This window comes from Girardinichthys multiradiatus, chromosome 11, assembly GCF_021462225.1.
Source record: "Girardinichthys multiradiatus isolate DD_20200921_A chromosome 11, DD_fGirMul_XY1, whole genome shotgun sequence".
NCBI classification, from domain to species: domain Eukaryota; kingdom Metazoa; phylum Chordata; class Actinopteri; order Cyprinodontiformes; family Goodeidae; genus Girardinichthys; species Girardinichthys multiradiatus.
The window spans coordinates 31,156,609-31,179,014 of record NC_061804.1 but is presented as its reverse complement, the minus strand read 5'-3'; the positions used below and the strand labels follow the sequence as shown (position 1 = coordinate 31,179,014).

At 41.0% G+C, this 22,406-nt stretch overlaps 1 protein-coding gene across 1 annotated transcript in view; it reads left to right on the top strand.

The window, feature by feature from the left end:
- Window positions 1-22,406, top strand: part of LOC124876269 (roundabout homolog 1-like) — a 155,399-nt gene that overhangs the window by 91,259 nt on the left and 41,734 nt on the right. The window contains exon 3 of the mRNA XM_047378911.1: window positions 17,157-17,314. Within this exon, the coding sequence (XP_047234867.1) occupies window positions 17,157-17,314 (158 nt within the window). The remainder of the gene's footprint in view (window positions 1-17,156; window positions 17,315-22,406) is intronic.

Sequence of the window (22,406 nt, the reverse complement as noted above, 5' to 3'; positions counted from 1 at the left end):
GGAGGAAGATAGTTTCAGCCGCTTGTATCCGGGATCTCGTTCTTTTGGTCATGACCCAAAGTTCATGGCCATAGGTGAGGGTAGGAACGTAGACCGACCGGTAAATTGAGAGCTTTGTTTTTTGGCTCAGCTCTCTCTTCACCAAAATGGACCGGCACAGTGCCCCCATTACTGCGGCAGCCGCACCGATCCATCTGTCGATCTCCCGCTCCATTTTTCCCCCACTCGTGGACAAGACCCCGAGATACTTAAACTCCTCCACTTGAGGCAGGAACTCCCCTCCAACCTGAAGAGGACAAGCCACCCTTTTCCGGTCAAGTACCATGGCCTCGGACTTGGAGGAGCTGATCTTCATCCCAGCCGCTTCAAACTCGGCTGAGAACCGCCACAGCGCATGCTGTAGGTCTTGGCTAGAGGGGGCCAGCAGGACCATGTCATCTGCAAAAAGAAGAGGCGAAATCCACTGGTCCCCAAACCAGACCCCCTCCGGCCCTTGGCTGCGTCTAGAAATCCTGTCCATAAAAGTTATGAACAGGACCGGTGACAAAGGGCAGCCCTGCCGGAGTCCAACATGCACCGGGAACAGGTCCGACTTAGTGCCGGCAATGCGGACCAAACTCCTGCTCCACTCGTACAGGGACCGGATGGCCCCTAATAAAGGGTCCCTGATTCCATACTCCTGGAGCACCCCCCTAAGGGCATCACGAGGGACACAGTCAAATGCTTTCTCCAGGTCCACAAAACACATGTGAACCGGTTGGGCAAACTTCCATGAACCCTCGAGCACACTGTAGAGGGTATAGAGCTGGACCAGTGTTCCACGGCCGGGACAAAAAACCCACTGCTCCTCCTGAAGCCGAGGTTCGACTATCGGCCGGACTCTCCTCTCCAATACCCTGGCGTAGGCCTTACCAGGGAGGCTGAGGAGTGTGATCCCCCTGTAGTTGGAACACACCCTCCGGTCACCCTTCTTATGTAGGGGGACCACCATCTCAGTCTGCCAGTCCAGAGGCACTGTTCCCGACCACCACGCAATGTTGAAGAGGGGTGTCAACCATGACAGCCCCACAACATCCAGAGATTGGAGGTACTCACCCCCGAAGCCTTGCCACCGCGGAGCTTTTTAACCACCTCGGTAACTTCAGCCTGGGTGATGAAAGAGTCCAACCCCAAGTCCCCAGCCTCTGTTTCCACCACGGAATGCGTGATGGCAGGATTGAGGAGATCCTCGAAGTACTCCTTCAACTGCCCGAAAATGTCCTCAGTTGAGGTCAGCAGCCTCCCACCCCCACTGTAATCAGTGTGGGCGAAGCACTGCTTCCCCCGGTTTGCCAGAATCGCTTCGAGGCCAACCGGTAGTCCTTCTCCATGGCCTCACCGAACTCCTCCCAGGCCCGAGTTTTTGCCTCTCCCACAGCCTGGGCCGCAGCACGCTTGGCCTCACGGTACCCGTCAGCCGCCTCAGCAGTCCCACAAGCCAACCACAGCCGATAGAACTCCTTCTTCAGCTTGACAGCATCCCTTACTGCTGGTGTCCACCACCGGGTTCTGGGATTGCCGCCGTGATAGGCACCGCAGACCTTACGGATGCAGCTACGGGCAGCAGCATCGACAATAGATGCGGAGAACATGGTTCCCATGGTTAATACATCCCTGGCCGAGGGCTCCGCCAGGCATTCCCTCACTATGCGCTTGAGCCTGCCAAGTCTGTCCGGCTTTCTCCTCCTCCAGCGGATCCAACTCACCACCAGGTGTGATCAGTGGACAGCTCAGCCCCTCTCTTCACCCGAGTGTCCAAAACATGCGGCCGAAGGTCTGATGATACGACGACAAACTCGATCATCAACCTCCTGCCTAGGGTGTCCTCGTGCCAAATGCACTGATGGACACCCTTATGTTTGAACATGGTGTTCATTATGGACAATCCGTGACTAGCACAGAAGTCCAATAACAGAACACCACTCGGATTCAGATTGGGGAGGCCATTCCTCCCGATCACGCCTCTCGAGGTGTCACTGTCATTTCCCACGTGGGCGTTGAAGTCCCCCAGCAGAATAATGGAGTCCCCGGGAGGGGCACTATCCAGCACCCCCGACAGGGACACCAAGAAGGCCGGGTACTCATTAGTACCGCTCGGCCCGTACGCCGAGACGACAGTCAGAGACCTATCCCCAACCCGAAGGTGCAGGGATACGACCCTCTCATCCACTGGGGTAAACCCCAACACGAGACGGCTGAGCTGGGGGGTAACAACCAAACCCACACTAGCCCGCCGCCTCTCCCCGTGGGCCACTCCAGAGTAGAAGAGAGTCCAACCCCTTTCAAGGAGATGGGTTCCAGAGCCCACGCTGTGCGTGGAGGCGAACCCAACTATTTCTAGTCGATACCTCCCGCACAAGCTCAGGCTACTTCCCCCCTAGCGAGGTGACCTTCCACGTCCCTAGAGCCAGCCTAAGCATCCGGGGATCGGGCCGCTGAGGTCTCCACCTTTGTCTGCCACCCAATCCTCTTTGCACCGGTCCCTCATGGTTCCCCGTGCAGGTGGTGGGCCCACTGGTGGATGGCCTCGCGTCTCTCGTTCGGGCTTGGCCCGGCCACGCGAGGAATAACCCGGCCACTAGGCGCTTACCGGCGAGTCCAGACCCCAGGCCTGGCTCCTGGGTGGGACCCCGGCTCTGCCATACCGGGCGACGTCACGTGCCTTGATATTTTCGTCCTCATGAGGGATTCTTGAACCGCTCTTTGTCTGACCCATCACCTAGAGCCTGTTTGCCATGGGAGACCCTACCAGGGGCATTTAGGCCCCAGACAACATAGCCTCTAGGATCATTTGAGCACTCAAACCCCTCCACCACGTTAAGGTGGCGGTTCAAGGAGGGGAAAATACATACAAAAAAAAGTGAAATTTGAAAGAAATTAAAACTGAATCTGGAATTAAATAAAACAACCATAGGGTCCCATAATAAGCCTGACAAACATCATACAAAAAACACTCCAACTCTCTCCCCCTACTATTCACAAATCATTGTCTCATGAAATTCTAGTAAATTAAGTAAAGTTGTAAGAATCAATAAATTTGTTTGTTTAATTAAGGTTAATCAGTTTTTATCCTGATTTAACATAGCGTGGAGGAAACACCTTAAATACCATATGACCCAGGTTGGCTGGAGGTAACCTTAAATGACTCAGACACTGTCAGTCCCTTTTCACAGTCTCAGATCTCCATGTTGTCTGGTCCATTGCACTCCTCCTCATGCACCTGACCTGAGTTATTCTCTGCCTTTATCTCCTTCCAATTCCTACTCAACCCAATGATCTCTGACCTTGCAAAATCAGACTTTCGATGCAATTAAAATTGCAACATTTTTTCTAAAAACGGACCCTGGTCTATACTCATACAAATGTACTTTATGCATTTATTTTATGTGTCATTGCCCATCCACAGTTTGTTTTGTAGAACAATTTCATGGGACAACAGCTTTTAGGTATACAGAAATGACAGCACCACCTACAGTAGATGGTTGCAGAATTAGGAATGCTATCTAGGAATATGAATGTTGTACAACAATAGGTTTGCTTTTGAATAACTATTAATAAGTGCCAAACGCAATTTTTAACAACTTCAGACAAAAAATTAATAGCCAAACAGCTCTCACACTCTGTCAGTTATTGTTTTTGATGAGGTGTGGTTTTATAGAACAAAAGATGACAGAGCATATTCACTCATTGGTATTATCAAACAGCAAGCCCTGCACACATATACAGAATCACAAACAATGTTTCTCCAAAAACACACACATTTGTTAACATACAGTTAAAACCTTCTAGTTTTAACATTCCAGTTAACATACTTCAGTCAACAAACTCTTTAACTACGTTACCAACATTTAAAAAAACGTAAACTAATGGACTACAAAAAAAAGGCAGCAAAAGAATAAAATAGAAACCAATAAAATGATGCAGTAATACTACAGTTTGGTGTAAATGTTTAAGAACAAAGGCTTGTTTGGAGGAATTTTGAATAAGGCCAAATTTGCTATAAAACTAATAACATGTATGTGTTAAATAACCAGTTCTCAATGTTAATCAGAAAGGAAAATAAAGCAATATTTTAATTATTAATTACTTATTATTTTAATGAAATAAATATGAATTGTCGAATTAGAAGTCAATAACCTTTTGGACAATTGATTCTTAATGAGTAACTAGCTATCACAGTGACTGATTGTGATTGAATGGACTGATGGACTCCTAAGATGGCAATGAGAAACTTTTATGGACTCACAAGATGGTGAACGGCAGAAAGCATGGTGATGTCACAACCTGATTAAAAGTTCAATTATTGATAAAAGAAAATAGCTGTCCTCTTTTAGCAACACATGGAGCTTTAAATATCATTAACACAACTACTAATGGGTGTATGAGAACTGGCGGCACGTTACAGCCGATCATTATACGAGCTGTGTAATACACAGCAAAACTAAAGGTGGCTACCACTCGTTAGCAGAGCTATAAGGTTTTAGTTTAGCATTAGGGGTAACAATATTTAGCACATCTTTAAGGACAATGCAGACATATTTTTTGTAGGTTTGTCAGCAGAGATTACTGGACCATTAGTGTTTAATAACTCATTAACTTTAAAGACATAGTTTGGACACCTCTTTTTGGATAATCTTTTGCTCAGATTCTTGTCTGCAGAAGCTTAGACAGAAAGGTTTAGGCGATTTTTCTTATTTTTGGCTGGGTTACAGTCACCGGGTACACATCCAGGGTTTCTTTGAAGAAGCCATTTAGTGGGCCAGTGAGGTCAGGATATTCATGGATGTGTCTCCCCAATGCTGCCAGTTGATGGCCCAGGTAAAAGATGAAGCTATGCTGACTTGCAGAGAGTTTTGTAGAGCTATGTCCAGCTGTGACCCCTTCTGAAGGAGAACGACTTAATACTGTACATTTTGGGATTCAGAGTTTTTACCAGTCTTTTGTTCTCTGTGTGTGTAGTTCAGTGGCTGTTCCATCCCATGGCTAGCCCAACATGAAAAGCAAAAACAAAATGCCCAATCTTTAATTTCTCTTTGCTGGTAATTTGCAGGTGATTTAATGAAAATTAAACCCATTTCAAATTTTTACTTTATTTTTGACCACTAGAAAGACAAACAGCAGGCATTTCAATTTTTTTTATTATTTTAAAGCATAGGTCAAATAACCCCTTGTTATTTTGTGTTTCATTATTGGTTTCTAATGAGTATATGGAATAACCAAAACGTTCATGGAATGTCAACAACTGCACACCTTACACAAGAGTATCAAGTTATGCAGCCGTAGCCTTAATTAAGTGTGTTTTTGAATCTGAGAGGAGAAAAGTAAGAGTTAAAACACCCAACAAATATTATAACTAGAAGCTTTATGCCAGGAAGAGAGCCTCTGTGTTGATTTAATTGGCCCACCAAGCATAAGATAGATTTATGGCTCTGCATGCAGAAAAGTCTGTTTGCCCAGGGACTTCTTTGAGTAATGATTTATTTGAGGAAAATGAAATTCAAATAGGGTAGCATGGGGAGGACGGGTGAGGGATTTTTGTTTCCTTTATAAGCAGAGTGCACTGTCTGTTGGATGCGGATTTTTCATAAATCTCATGTGGCATGGTTATGAGTTGGAGCTTATGTGTAAGATTTAATTTTTGAGGTGGAGGATCTGCATTTGCTTGGTTGTAGTTCATATCTTATTGTTGGCTTTGGTAGTTTTCTTGCGAAGGGGGCACAGTGCCCTCTGGACCTCCTGGGTGAGCGATTTTGTTTTTGTTTGTCTCTTTGTTCCACATATATGACCACCTATTATATATGAGCTGCTCAGATTGTGCGTTGTTCTTCTCTGAAGCAGCTGTTTCTCCTGCAGCTTTGTGTCTCTGCAGACTTGAGTTCTAGTGCTAGGAGCAGGAAGAGAAGAGGAGGAAGGGGAGGTGGAGACGAGAGAGGGGCTGTGGTGGATAGATGTGCCATGGGTTTGGGGATAGGGAGAGGTCAGGAGACGGATTGTGGGAAAAGTAAAGGATTTCCTATCTGCTGGTATTGACAGATAGTGTTTTCTTTCATATTTTAGTAAATTAAAACAACCTTACAGTTGGGAAACAAAAATCCTCATGACAGGGAAGTAAGTATTATGTTTAGTTTACAAAAAAAGTAACAGTTTTTAACTAAATCAACATTGCCAGAATTAGCACCCAGATGATTCCTATAATATAACAGTAATTGAAGCATGTGTTGTGATTATGATTATGAATATATTATTTAATATTTAATATGAATACTTTAATATTTTATTAAATAATATTTCGGTCTGTTAAGGGTTGTCCTGTGAAAACCAGCCAATAAGGCGGTGGTATTAGGACAAAATTTAAAGGGATGAGCCAAGCTCTGACATTATTAAACAGCAAAATACCAGAATTTATGAACAAAAATAAGTCAACTCAAAGTCAAACATATTTCAATCAACAAACTCTTTACTATGCTAAAAATAATCCAACTAAACTACCAAGCAAAATGAAAGAATAAGGAAGACTAATGGCCTATGTACAATATAAACAAGTTGATCAAAGATGGTTGAAAACCATGACCGAAAGAGTGATGCAACATTACCATGCAATGTTATTTATGTTTGAGAACCAAGGATTATCTTGAAGAATCTGGAAATGAGGTTAAGTTAGTCTTGGTACTAACTTAAGCAATAATTGGTATACCTTTAAACAACCATTCACAATGCAAGATCAGATAAAATATTATTTTAATAAAATAATATTTTAAAGCATGATTTTCTGAATAAAACCAACCTTCTGGATGACCAATTCTCAACGGTGTTTAATTAGCTGCCTTTATTTATTAAAATAATATTTAAAGGAATATTAAGAAAATAATATTTAAAGAAATATTATTAAGGAAATAGTAAAATAATATTTAAGGAAATATTATTTTGAATAAGAACTAAATCTTTCGGGAGAAATGGAGCTTGATGGTGTTTACTTAGTGATCCAGTTTAGTAAATAATTAGGGAAATATTATTTCCTAGCTTGAAAACTAACAACCTTTTTGGGTAAATGATCTTTAGTAGGTAAGCACGTGTTCTTATCTGTTAGCGGTTGGAGCTAACAAAAGAAGCTTATGGCTTATCAGAATCAAACACATATCTTTAAAATATCACTAATAAAAAGGTTAAAATGCATAAGCGCGGACATGGCCGATCTTCTGTGTTTAAAATCACCCTTTAAAAAAAGTTTGTCTTAACTAAAAAAACACAAACACAGAACGCAAACTGAGCACATATGCTGAGCAGATAATCTGCTAGGCCTAAAATGGCTGAGTTTCTAACACAAACAAAACCAAACGTCATAAAACGAAAAATGTTTGATTATTTAATTCTTTACTTCTCTCTGGCTAAAACACAGCCTCTTATGTGAAACGTAGTGAGAAAAAGTTGTCCGGGGCATTGAAGTTGAGGAAAGCATTTACAGTGAACAAAGGGTTAACTTGCAGCTAACCTCTGTAGCTGTGGGGTGGGGCGGCTTGTTCTGCCGGGCCGGACAAACTGTACGTTACTGCTGTAGCCACGGTGATGCGGTACCGTTGTACTTCCTTCAGACCAGGAAAACTGCTCCACTCGGCGTTGTAGAGACAGGGTCTCTGCTGGGAACTCTCTGGAACACAGTTTGTTGTGTAGACCTCAGAAAGAAAAGTCAAGCAACGCTTGTACCTTAATTACCCCCGTTCATGAATTAATACCGGATACACAAACAGCAATTCATTCCTCCTTAACTTAGTGCATATAAGCGCATGATCTCATGACACTCTTGGATCCAGTTTGAAGTTATGTCTATTTTCCAGCAAAGAGACATTAGCGCGCTGTGTCCCTCCGTCCAGTTCCGCTGGGGACCTGCGTGAAAGAGGTCAGTTTGTTGCAAAAGCGGGGTTTTTATTCGGACAGTGACGTCACGGGAAGTCCGCTGTTACCCCATTTCTGGCTGTGCAGGGAGTAGGTTAATGCGATTTATTTTTAAAGTTCCAGAAAAGTTCTTACAGGGCTTTAATTTTGTACCCATCGCTGTGGTCCCAACACATGTTTATTTAATTTAGCGTGAACAAAGTGTCCAGGAACTTTAAATCATTAAGCCATGTCTTCTTTAAACACAACATATTTCTACCAGGCACTCTTAAAAATGAGAAGAACAAGACAACATGCAATTCAAATACGACAGATGTGCTTTGATCTTCAGGAGATGGGTACAATTTAATAGCTACTCACTTAAACTTGTCTATTGGTAGAGTCCGAGGCAATAGTTATAAACTTTTAAAATACCGGAACTGCTATAGATGAGTCTGTCACCTCGTAAATTGAGGACAGGAAAGTCAATAAAACAAAACTTTAATGACTGCTCGAGAACTGCAGCAAGGAGTGCACACCTGGAGGTCTCTATGACAACCAATTATTTAAAGACCTTTGAACATATCTGTACTTGTCATATATAGTCACATATATGTTAATCTGTTTTCATTGTTAATTTAAATGGAAAAATTTGTGCATATTGTGTCAGTTAGCTCTGGAGTATTTGCAATTGTTCCAAATTCGCCCTAGAGTTTCTCCACCCACACTTTCTGCAAATATACAGAACTGTAAGATTAAGTGTGTTAAACACAGAGCTTCCCTTGACAACTGACTGTGTGTTTTTGGACTTGCGGGAACTATAAAAAAATGAAGAAGCACATCAACAGCTTAGTGAAACAGAACGGTGATGCGTTTTCCAGTAAAACTTGTGGACATGATCATTCATCCAAGTTTAGGTTCCTCTCTCAGACAGAACTACATAACTGTCAGAAACAGCCCATAGCGCTCTTGTAAAGCCATTAGCTATAAAAATGCTTTCACAAGCTTCAGCCTCACAACTCCTTGCTAAACTAAGTAACACTGCTCAAGATTGGATTTTGGGTATTATGAAAACTAAATTTTACTTTAAAGCATTTGTAATCAATTTAACACACTATCCTTTTGTTGTTTGTCGATATGTATTTTTCATGTTTAATTGGGAATTGTACCTACTGACTTAGACTTTGTATTTGCTTGTTCTCTAACTTGGAAAAGTATTCAAAAGTGTGGTGTGCAACTGAATTCAGCCCCCTGAGTCAATATCCTGTAGTCGATCAGTCATTGCAATTATGGCTGCAAGTCTTTTGGGGTATGTCTACACTCACTTTGCATATGAAGAGACTAAACTTTTTACCAGTTCTTCTTTGCAAAACAGCTCAAGGTCAGTCAAATTGGATGAAGAGCGTTTGCATTTATAAACAGTAGCTTTGAAGTCTTGCCACGGACTCTCAGTGGATTTTGGTCTGGATGTTCACTGCCGGCACTAAGTCGTACATGCCCCCAGTGCATGTTGGACTCTGGCAGGGCAGCCCTTTGTCACCAATCTTGTTCATAACTTTTATGGTCAGGATTTCTAGGCAAAGCCAAGGGCCGGAGGGGGTCTGGTTTGGGGACCAGTGTATTTCATCTCTTCTTTTTGCAGATGACGTGGTCCTGCTGCCCCCCCTCTAGCCAAGACCTACAGCATGCACTGGGGCGGTTCGCGGCAGAGTGTGAAGCGGCTGGAAAGAGGATCAGCTCCTCCAAGTTCTCGACTGGAAAAGGGTGGCTTGCCCTCTTCAGGTTGGAGGGGAGTTCCTGCCTCAAGTGGAGGAGTTCAAGTGCCTCAAGGTCTTGTTCACAAGTGAGGGGAGAATGGAGCGGGAGATCGACAGATGGACCGGTGCAGCTGCCGCAGTAATAAGGGTGCTGTGTCCGTTGTGGTGAAGAGAGAGCTGAGTCGAAAAGCAAAGCTCTCAATTTACCAGTAGGTCTACGTTCCAACCCTCACCTATGGGCATGAACTTTGGTTCATGACCGAACGAGATCCCGGATACAAGCGGCTGCAATGAGTTTCCACTGATCCTCCTCCACATTGTAGAGTCAGTTGAAGTGGCTCAGGCGTCTGTGTGGGATGCCACCTGGATGCCTCCCTCCGGAGGTTTTACAGGCACGTCCCACCTTGGGGAGGCCCAGAACACGGCCCAGGACACGTTGAAGGGACTATGTCTCTCGGCTGGCCTAGGAATGCCTTGGGCTCCCCTCGGAAGAGCTGGAGGAGGAGAGGGAAGTCTGGACGCCTCTACTGAGTCTGCTGCCCCCGCAACCCGGTTCCGGATGAAGGGGAAGATGACGCATATGAGTAGGAGTAGAACTTCTGGCCATCTTCTAATCAACTCTGACCAGCTTCCTTGTCTCTGGTGAAGAAAAAAATCCTGACTGCATGATGCTGCCACCACTGCGTTTCTCTGTGGGCATGGTGTGTTCAAGGTAGTGTGCAGTGTTTGTTAGTTTAGTTAGTCTTCTGCCACACATAGTAGCCTGTGTAACCATGCATGTATCCTAAAAAGTTAAATTTTTGTCTCATCTGACCAGGACATCTTCTTCCAAATGTTTGCTTCGTCTCCTACAGGGTTTGTGGTAAACTGAATGTAGAAGTTCTTATGGTTTTCATTTAATATTTGATTTCTTCTTAGTACAGCCGATTGCTGAAACAGACTTTCACTTGGGGCTACATGCATCAATTTTGGGACACAAGTGCTCCAGGATGTGCTCTCTCAGAAATTCATGTTTAAAAAACAAAATGGCTGGATGGCTGGTATTCAAAGTGGTTTTAAATAGTGTTTGATCTATATTTTGATTGAATAATCCTATTTTAATGATGTACACATCAAATTACATGTTTCTGAGTTCGAAAAATACAATTCTGCATTTAGAAAATCAAAATTATTGAATGTTATGATGACACAATACAATTGGAATTGAACGAAAAAAACACTCTCTCGTGATGTTTCCGATTTGATGTCTAGGTCCGTGACCACTCAATGTAGAGATGTGGCAGGACAGTAAACTGTGCATATTGCTTTTCAACTGTGTTAGAAGATGTAGTATGGTTCATCTAGGATTGACCAGTGCGTTAGAAATATGATTACCCTTTGCTGATATATACGGTAATGTTAAATTCAATTCTGTGCTTTACAAACAATGAGAAAAATCTGACTGACTGGTGTGTTGTTTCATTCAGGCAAAGGTTGGCTATTGATGTACAGCCTAGATTGGTCCTTCTTCTAGTCTTCATATCAGCAGGCACACAACCGTGCGCACTTCAGGATGAAGTGATAGCATTTGCATTGTCCTCAGCATTTAGTCTTGCAGTAGCATTTTGTCTGCTGCCAACAAGTTTGAGCAATGGGTGGAAGGGTTGTCAAGAGAACTTGATGGTAGGACATTTAGTTTGCATTTTGAATACTGTTGTCTGGCCCTATCTGCAGGCACCTTCGAAGGCAGACCGTTTCATATAATCCGATTGTCAGTGGAAGGGCATTATGAGACCTTTGCATCCAATCAAACAATTCTAGTCTTGCCTCAGCAACCTTTCCTGTAGTGCTGTGCTGTACGTGTCATACATGGTGATGACAAACTTCTCAAGGATGTTGAGGAGGTCTGAATCTTCTATTATTGACTGAGCTTTTTGAAGATAGGGGTCACTTCAAGACAAATTTTCCATGCTTGCCATGCAGTTTGCTTGCCTTTACCATGAAAAGGCAAAAACCACAACATCACAACTAGTGAAGGCATGATCTTTCATGCCTTCACTAGTTGTCATGTTGTGCTACTGGATATCTCTGGACCAGGATTCACCACTAGATCATGAATTGGCACAGTCTAATGGTCCGATTATAGCCAAATTCTACCCAAATAATTTCTAAGCCTGCATCCTGAAGAGTTGCAAAAACACTGTCTGCAACAACAAGAATATCTGTGTTGCATGCCTCAATGTTTCACCTCAGTGTATACCACCTCCATCATGCAATCTGGTTGGGTCTAACATGATGGGCAACAGGTTGATTGCTTGAAATTGTGGTATGTTTTTGGCAATAATGGAATAGCCATCAGAACTCCACTTATAACGGGTAGAGGGAGATTTCAACTCCTTTGCGTATCAGTCTGACTGAGGCAACACCTACTTCCAGTCAGTTTTAGTAGTGCAACTTAATGGATTATTGGCAGATATCTTGTGTTGTACAGTTAAAGGCCAATGGGCTATTCTTTTACCACCCAAATGTACAAAACATCAAAGCACATTGAAATATTGGATGCAACTGGGTTCAAGCATCTGGTGCCCTACACCTAGCCTGTTGGCGCATCCTGTCTATTCAGGTGTAGCTGGATAGACAGGATGCGCCAGTTCTTCTGAAAGAATACATTCACTCTGATGTTTGGATCATTAACAAATTACTAACACATTACTTTTAGTTAGTAATGTACCAAGTTCTCCTTCGAAATCCTTTTTTTTTTTTTGTATTTGACACGGCAGCCATCTTGAAAATTTTGCCATCTGGGATTTTCCGCTGGACAACATACTTTTCATGGTATGTAGTACTTTACAGAGCTCATGCACATAATTTCTGCCAAACTTGGTAAGAATATTTCACTTGGCGATCCAAGCCAAGTGAAATATTCTTATGGAATATCAACTTAAAGCTGCAGTAGGAAGTTCTGAGAAAACTGTGGACTTAGCCTAAAGTTTGAACAAGCGTTGACAATGAAAACTGACACTGACCTGGCTCTGATTGGCTGTTTCTGCTCGGGAGCGGTATTTCTGTAAATGGCAGTAGGACAATTGGCGGTCAGATGAGTTTGATTTTTTTCATTGATAATCTGTCTCATATTAATATGTCTGGACATGGTCACACATTTAACAACTATGTAAAAAATACATTTTTACAAAAGTTACCTACTGCAGCTTTAATCTGCCTCACTATCTTGGCAGTTTTGCAGGAAGGCCAAATTTGTGGAGTGTGCACCTAATAGTAGCCTGTCATGAAATTCCTTCACCTTAGCTGTGGAAGAATCCCCCCACCCCTGACTTCACACATCTACCTCAGTTGCAGACTAAAAGGCGAACTAACATCAACTTTGAACCTCTCTTGTGCTTTTGTTCTATTTACAATATTGAAGCATAATGAAGGTCTATTAAGCCTGGCTCGATAGATGATGTGTTTTTTGGAAAGTTTCTCTTTATTCCTGTCATCCATGACCCTGGTCTTTATAGGAGAAACATATTCTAATTCATGTTTGTTATTTGAAGAAATGGTTTGCTTTTCTAATGCCAGTAGAGTGAAAATGTGATTATACATGTGTTTGTACGTGCCAGCTTTTAGACCTGACAATAAAATTAGCTTTTACTATAAAGAACTGGGCTTTATGACCGAGGACCTCCACTTTAGGTTTATCTGTCCAAACAACACTGGTCTTCTTGTACAAGACAATACAACTTTTAAATCTAATTCATGCTACCATGCTCTTTTTATAAATAATAAAAAAAAATCTTCTTAAAGCCTTCAGAAACAAAAAGAAACAATGCTTCATTTGTCTTTACATAATTGTATAGAATACAACATAAATCTGCATTTGCATGGTGCTAAATTTGTTGCAAAAAATTATAATTAATTTTTCAGTTCATAAGCAGTAAAAGCCTATACCTTTCTGATTATGATAAAAACAAATATATTGTTGTCTTTTTTTACATTCAAATCTGTAAAAAAAAAAAAAACATAAAGGGGGTAAAATAAATCAAAGTGTTTATCTAGAAGGGCCAGGGTGTGCTACTGTTCCAAAGAGGAAAAAATATTTTATTAGGTATGCAGAGAGTTGTCCTTAATTGTATTTTGCTGCTATACTGTGGGATGGCGGTGGTGCAGTTGGTAGCACTGTTGCCTTGCAGCAAGAAGATCCTGGGTTCAATTCCCAACCGGGGGTCTTTCTGCATGGAGTTTGCATGTTCTCCCTGTACATGCGTGGGTTCTCACTGGGTACTCCGGCTTCCTCCCACAGTCCAAAGACATGCCTGTTAGGTTAATTGGTCTCTCTAAATTGCCCTTAGGTGTATGAATGAGTGTGTGCATGGTTGTTTGTGTGTTGCCCTGCGATATACTTGCGACCTGTCCAGGGTGTACCCTGCCTCTCGCCCATAGACTGCTGGCACCAGCTCCCCCGCGACCCACTATGGAATAAGCGGTAGAAAATGACTGACTGACTGACTGTGGGATGGACAACAAAACATTCACAACTGGGTTCTTACTTCTGGCGAATGTCACAAACCTTCAACATCCACATTACATTATAGTAATGCTACTGTTGACTTAGCTACAAAGAAGGATGATAACTGTACCACAAACAATTGTATTAAGACGGAACAGTTGAAAAGAGTTTTCTGTAGGGAGTAGACAGAGTGGACACATGTTCCCTCGATTACAGTGATAGTATGATAGGAAGCTGTTAATGCTCCACCAGACCCCTGTCTGTGGGGTATGATTATATTCCTTTTTGGACCCGTTGGACTCTACTGAAATAATTACTGGGAGCTTGGCTGCAGTGGACCTTTTTAAAGCTGAGTCTCAAGCTCCAGAGGACTAACAGCAAGTCAGACACTGTCAGAATGAGACCAGTGAAGCCAGGGGCGGAATCTTTGAAGTGGGCCGTAAGATTCTCATCTGTGGATGGTAGAAGAAATGAAAGGAGAAAAAAAGACTGCAAGAGGTGCAAAGCTTGAGCTAAACAGGCAAGCTGGGTTGGCTTCATGTATGTGCTACTTATCAAGTAAACAAGCAGGATTTGGTAATAGACCTGAAAATGAGAAAAGGCAAGATGTGCAAAGCTGCACAAGGTGCAGATAAATAAGATAAAAAAATCTGAAAACAGAATAAGGGTGGATGAGTTCTCCCTTTTTAAAAGTATCTAGCATGAAATTACAAGGAAAACGTTAAAAAATAATTCATACAACAGCACAATAACAACACATACACAGATTAAGTAAGAAAGTGGGTTTAATTTGTGGAGAATGACCTCCAAACTTAAGGACAGTACTGAAACTAAGTATATGAATAGCCTTAGCATAGTTTAGGTTTTGAAAATTTGAGAATTTCTTATTAAGCAGATTCTTTTTCCCTCCTGAGAATATAAACAGGTTTATTGATAGAGTACATCCAGTTTTTTAAGTGCTTAGAAAACATACTATGACGTGCAACCACTAGACCACACTCACAAGAACATTCTTCACTAATCACCCCAGCGTCTCAATGCCTTTAATCCTACATCTTCTTTCTTCTCTTCTTACATTAAGTGCCGTGCTATCATCAAAAATAGATCTTTAACAAACGGCATTTAGGAACTAATCCAAGCTTTCACATTCTACGGAAACATTTGGGCCTCACACAATAGTAAAAGCAGATGCTTGATTGCTTTTGGAATTGCATGATGGTATCAGTCAATCAATCAACACGGACACATGCACTGTACACAAAATTGTGATGGTCTCGGTTTCTTCCTGTCTGAGGTAACTTCAGCCTTGTTTCCGTGTCCCAAGAGAAAGGTCTTTTATCATGTGACATGGCAGTGTTGGCAGTGGTGAGGTGGGGCGGTTGAGGGTGGGGGATTGTCCGACAGCTGTTTCCCATCGGCTTTCTGTCAAAAGCAGACAGCTAGTCGTAGCAATGTTCAGTGTATTGGAGGGAAGACGCAGGAGAGAGAAGCTTTAATTCTCTAATTCCAATTAAAAGGTTATCCCAAGTTGTTCTCCCATTGCTTGTCATGCATTTCTGGCCTTATTGCCCTGTGGTATATTTAAATTTGTATCCAGAGGTGAGTGGGTTGCTACCATCTGGGAGTGATTATGTATTTTCCCCATTGTTTCCTGTCTTTTCACCCTAGCTCAACTCGACTTGGTTCTCCTGTTCTGCTTGCCCTGTCTTGGCTCCTCTTAGCTTGTCCAGGATACAAGCCCCCCTCCATGCCTTGTAATTTAAAACTGGGAATGTTTAACAGCAGTCACTCATGCACAGGCGTCTACATCCGAGCATGTTGTTCACCTCATCAGGGGAAGAAATCTTCTCTGTCAAAACTTAAAGAAAAGGTGTTTCCATCCTGGCAAACTCCAGGTCTCTGTGTACCTCCCTTCCTGCTGTAAATTCTAAAAATTATGGTCCCCACAATAACTTATGAAGCTCTGACCTGGTCTTCCTTGAGATGTGCGGAGCTTGAAGCTGCACAGTGAAGACCTTGATGTGCTTGCTGTTTATGGTGGAGATGAGAGCTGCCTGTAACCACTGAAAATAACACGCTTTTGGAATAGATGCTAGCTCACTTCATCTTCGGTTCAGTTCTGGCTGCTTTCTCAGCACACAGGCTACTCATTGAGGAAAGATGATAAATTGCTGTAGCTTTTCACCTCCTCCAGAGGGAAACGTCCACATCCTACTATTACTACTGAGCTATATTGCAGTGCATCCTCTTATCCTTTTTCAAGGCAGTAAATATCTCACAAGGGTTCAAACTCTCTGAATAAGGGCTTAGGATGCACCAATAGATTGTCCAGAGAATCAAATTGGCCATTTATTTGTGCTTTTTTTAACATGCTTTGAAGCAGAAATGGGAACAATTTTGCAATGCCTTCATTTTTTGTAGGATTCAAAAGTACTATAAAGGAACCTTTGAATAAAAACTAAAATCAGAAACAAAAAATTGCAATCAGCAGGAGAAGCATATGTGTAAAAATGTATTACGAATAGACCAGAACAGGTCTGATTGGTGATGTCCTAAAAGGATGAAATGCAAGGTATAGATGAATGGAAAGGTTTTAATATATTTTTTTTTAATAGGTAATTTGTGAACATGTGTTGCAGCAATGCGTTCGGTCAGTTATCAAACTGCATTTAAATGAAATTCTAAATGCTTTTTTTTTTTTTCAGAAAAGTACGGAGTATGAATCTATTCAAGTAGGTAAAATAGTCAGGACATTGTGGCTAGATGTTTTTTTTTTTTTTTTTTACCTTTTACATTTCTCATGCTACAACAAAGGAAAGGGCACTCAGCTGAAATAATGTTTCAGTAAAAAAATAAAAAAATAAATTTCCATGTGGCCTGACAAAAACGGCCCAAAACAATGAAATTATATCTTTAATACCTACACTATAATTATTTAATTATTTATACTATTATTATGAACCTCATCTCTGTTTTAAAATTTAATTTATCTGTGTATCTTTCAGTTTTGCGGGATGACTTCAGACAGAACCCTGTTGACGTCATGGTAGCTGTTGGCGAGCCTGCGGTGCTGGAGTGCCAACCCCCTCGTGGACACCCCGAACCCACGATTTCCTGGAGGAGAGATGGCACCAACTTGGATGACAGAGATGAACGAATCACAGTAATAAATATGACTTTGCACATAAACAAATGGCATCATTCTTTAAATATGGCTGCTTTTTGTGGTTTATGTTGCCTTTTGAAATGACTTTATGTAACAATTTTCCTATTATATAGTGTAGCCATGAACTTTAGAAACAGACGTAGCCCTTTTAAATGATTTCACATTTCATGTTGGATGATCACTTAGGGTGATCTTTAAAAGATTTGCGTGTAAACCACCAAACGCAAAACAGTTTTTGTCTGCAAAGCTGATCTAGAACCCTGGTGATAATCGGAGTGTGTGTGTAAAATCAACGGAAGAGCAGGCACAAACGTTTTAGCGTGTTTACCTTCATGAATATGTAAAACATATGATAATGACCCAAACATGCAAAATTATGGGAAGGGGATATGCAAGTGTAATCCTTTACGACACACAATGCAATTTATCAAACCAGAAATGGATTGCGGTGCTGTTCTTGCATCTAGATTTAGTACGTTTGAAATGCAGGCACTAACTGGCACGCATAAATGTCTGCTGTCACTGTGGCGAGAAGGAGACAAAGATAAAATGACAGATGACGAGGAGAGAGATTCATCTGTACATGTGTCAACAGATTTGCCTTGTCAAAAATCAAAATAATAAAAATAGATGAGAATATAGGATTCTATGTAGGATTATCTAAGGTCCGATTTGGAGCCTATTACAAACAGAAGCTATTACACATCTTCTAAGATAAAACTCCTTGCAACACTTTTTCCTTGCGTCTGGATCATTCCAACACACCATTGCTGTTAGTGGATCTGCTGCTGAAGCACAAACCTGATCATGGCGAAGCACGCACCTAACTGATCATCCGCCAGAGAAGCGTGCACACTCTGTAACTTGTAATTGCACATCATGTAAAGGGCCTACTATGGTTTAATGGTGATAACATAATTAATAGGAAAGAAATAAAGTCATTATAAGGGTTTATACAGTAAAAAATTATCTTGTGTCACCAAACAACAATTTAAACATTCATTCATTCATATTCCATACCGCTTATTCCATAGTGGGTCACGAGGGAGTTGGTGTCTATGTCCAGCAGTCTACGGGCGAGAGTCAGGGTACGCCCTGGACAGGTCGCCAGTTCATTGCAGGGCAACACAGAGACATACAGGAAAAACAACCATGCACACCTAAGGGCATTTTAGAGACTCCGATTTATTTAACAGTCATGTTTTTTGACTGTGGGAGGAAACCAGAGTGAGAATCCACACATGCACAGGGAAAACATGCAAACTCCATGCAGAAAGACCCACCAGCTGGGAGTCAAACCCAGGACCTTCTTACTGCAAGGCAACAGTGCTGCCAACTGCGCCACCATGCAGCCCTTTAGACAATCAAACACATTGTATATTGCTTAAATATTGGCAAAACAAACAAAACATATTCAGTACAAAAATTGGAAAATAATTTATTTTTATGTAAACAAATGTTCGATTTATATTCTTTGCAGGATAGTTATGTGATTTCATGTTTTAAAATTAGCAAAACTATAACATACAGATAGCCAGCTCCTACAATAAACTTTATTTATCTTGCTAATCTTACATTCTGGCTTAAATATCGTGGCTGTTTATGATAAACTTAAAATTTTTATAAGATATATAAAAAAAAAAGAAGAAAGATCACGGTGAGTCTCCAAAAATAATCAAAAGTTCAAGGGAGGAAAACCTCTAATAAATTAATTAACAGACATATTTGTCTTTTTTATTGTTAATATTGACTTAACAATTTCTAAGCCACAAGCCAGCAACACGGTTTACAAGTTGTGCGTCCTCCTGTGGTGTTGTCAGCACTGACCAGTTGCCCCACGTGTGCAGTAATTGGCGGAGGGCGAGCGCTACTTTGGACACAGCTCTGTCCTCCTGTACAATGGCCTGTGATCCATCATTCTAATTTAAGGCTAAGCAGCCTTTGCCTCACTGGGTCCACCTGGACCACAAACATAAAGCATCTGTTTGCAGAACAACTTGAAACTCATTCTTCGGCATGCACAATTATGCATTCAGAGGTGCCCTGCGCAAATGAACAGAGAGTAGAAATAATCTCGCCAGGGCAGAGGCTGGGATGACAAACCAGCTGCTGTAAATAGTGACAAGAAAGGTTAACAAACTGTAACAATCCAGAAAAGCAGGAGCTGAATGGAACAGAAGGAAAAAATCAGATCACTGGACTGGATCACTCATAATGATGCAACCCCTGCATGTTTTAAGCTCCACAGCATTTGTTCGCTTTTCCTCTTGTTTCACTGGGGGGCAGCCAGCCAGTAGTACATGCGGTCTGCACCTCTTTTGCACCTGTTATCCATTGCACGTGCAATATTTAAAAATCGCACGCACATGACATTTTTTTTTTTATGCAAGCAGTTTAGCACTCTCTTATTTGGGATCTTTGATGATCAGGGCCTTACAGTTCTAGCTTACAAACACTTTTCATTGGCATAAATCCTTTTTTCAAGAATTCAAATTACTCCTTTCTAGGAATGCTTATCCAACATACTAGTTTAGTGGTTTTCAGAAAGTTTGCGCAAGTTGGAAAATATTATTGATTACTGTAATCAACAAAGCATTGGTATACATACGGGCATATATACTACATAAATGTCTCTTAGCAGTTTGCTACCAAACCACACCGTTTTTGCAGCCTTCAAAAAGGCATAATTCTTTCCAGATATTTGACCACTCTTCTTTGAGAGGTTGTGACTTAAATTTGGTGCTTTCCTGGATAGGATATGGCTTTTAAGCACAAATGTCAGGGCTTTGGGGAGTAAACAATAAGCTTACACTAAGCGTTAGTCTGCATTATCCATTCCAAAACTAGTTTTGATGTTTTCTCTGGATCATCGTCCTGTCAGAGCACCAAATCAAAATCAGTCAATCAAAACATTTATGAAGCATTGTAAATGCATGATAATAAAAGCATTAAGCAATAACAATACAACAAAAACATTAAAATAAACAATAAATGACAAAAGACAGTGCAGGCACTGACTCTCTGGGGTTAAATGCCAGTGTGAAAAAGGTGAGTTTTTAAGAGATTTCAAATTCATTAAGAGTTCTGGCAGACCTCAAAGAAAGAGGAAGACCGTTCCAGAGTTTAGGAGCTGCAGCTGAAATGACTCTGTCTTCCCTAGTCACAAATTAAGGACTAGGAGCCACAAGAGCATTTGATCTTTGGATATCGGAGCTCTACAAGGATAATAACTATGTAGGAGCTCAGACAGATAAGGAGGACCATTATAACATTTAAAAACCAAGATAAAAATTTTAAAAACTATTTTAAATGAAACAGGCAGCCAGTAAAAGGAACACAATATTGGGGTAATGTGCTGAAATCATCTTGTCCCCGTTAATATGCGGCAACCTAAGTTTGGATCAGCTGGAGATGGTGGAGGAGAGACTGGTCTATCCCACTCTAAAGGGAGTTGCAGTAGTCCAGTCTAGAAAAGATAAAAGCAGGAATGACCCTTTCAAGGGCATCGTGAGGAAGATAAGGCTTGACTTTGCTAATCAGCCCCAGATGATAAATACTAGACTGGACTACTGCATTGACCTGTCTGTTAAATTTAAAGTTATTATCAAAAATAAACCCACGATTCTTAAAGGTGACCTATTATACTTCCTTTTAAACATTTGGGATAGGTCTATGGGCTATACAAATTGAATTTTTTCCCGAACCCAGTAACCTCTATTTTCTTTTTATTCAAACAGAGGAAGTTCAGCTTTGTACATGTTTTAACATCTAGTAAACATTTCTGCAAAGTCTGCATACAATGGGGTCCACCAGATTTTAAAGGTAAATAAATCTGATATCATCTGCATAACAATGAAATTACACATTATATTTTTTTAAAATGGTGGTAACATCATGCTGAGGGCCTTAATACTGAGACATTAACAATTCGGGGGATGTAAAGACTACCTCAAAATCTTTACCTCAAATTAACGGCTAAACAGTTGGAACTTTAAAACAGCTAGTTGTATCAACAGGACAACGATTCCAAATACACATGAAAACTGTTAACAGAAAACAAACAGATTTAAATGAGCTCTAGAATTTTTGCCAAGATATTTGATTAAATGTCCAACCAGAATGATTCCAGGACCTTGCTGATAGCTAAACAAAACCCACCCATTGAGAGTTTGCACACAGCTCTGTGGTGCTGGCAGACAAAGGAAACAATCTGTCCTCACGACTTTGTGTAGTGCATTGCAATTAAAACAACACTATGCAGCTCATCAACAATAAAATATTGTGCTGACATTTTTTTTATACTTGACATTGTAATGTCGGCTAATCATTGCCACCCTAATTAGTTGGGATATATGTATATATCTATGGTTATATTTGTAATTGTGACCCACCCTGTGTGAGTTAGACAACATCTTGCATCCAAATCATTTTAAAACCTATTGTTCTTGAGTAAAGGCTTCAAATAAAATGCATTAAATGTCTTTGCCTAATATGACAATCATGACAATAATGTAAACTTCCAACAAGAACTGTATTTGTTTAAATCAACATAAAACAAAATCATGAAATAAGCTTAATATATATATATTTTTGTCAATTATATATGTAGTCTCACAGTCACTGGAAATACTTTTTATTCAGCTTTTGTTCAAAACTTTGCCATGAGGTAGACATTTCTATTCTTTTTCATTGAAATTAAATTCCTTTTTATTACCCTACAGCCAAAAAGAAGAGGAATACGATCACATAAAATGCAACTATGATACAGTAGGCGTTTAAATAAAATAAAAACTGTATTCGGTGTAGCCCTAAATACCTGGAAAATAACCATACAAAATAATAGCAAAATACAAAAAAAAACATCAACATGCAACTTGGTCTATATTATGGCAAGCATCAATCTGTTGTTTATTCATTTTACTGAAGAACAGAACAAGGTATAAGCAAATAAGATTGATTTATGTATTTGTCTATCTCTGGCCATGCACACTCTTGCCTTAGATTTGTTTATAAGAATGTGCATGCTCCTGGGGACAAGCAGGAATGGACTCAAAGCTCCTGTTTGTTCAAAGTGACAGGTAGAGGCTCT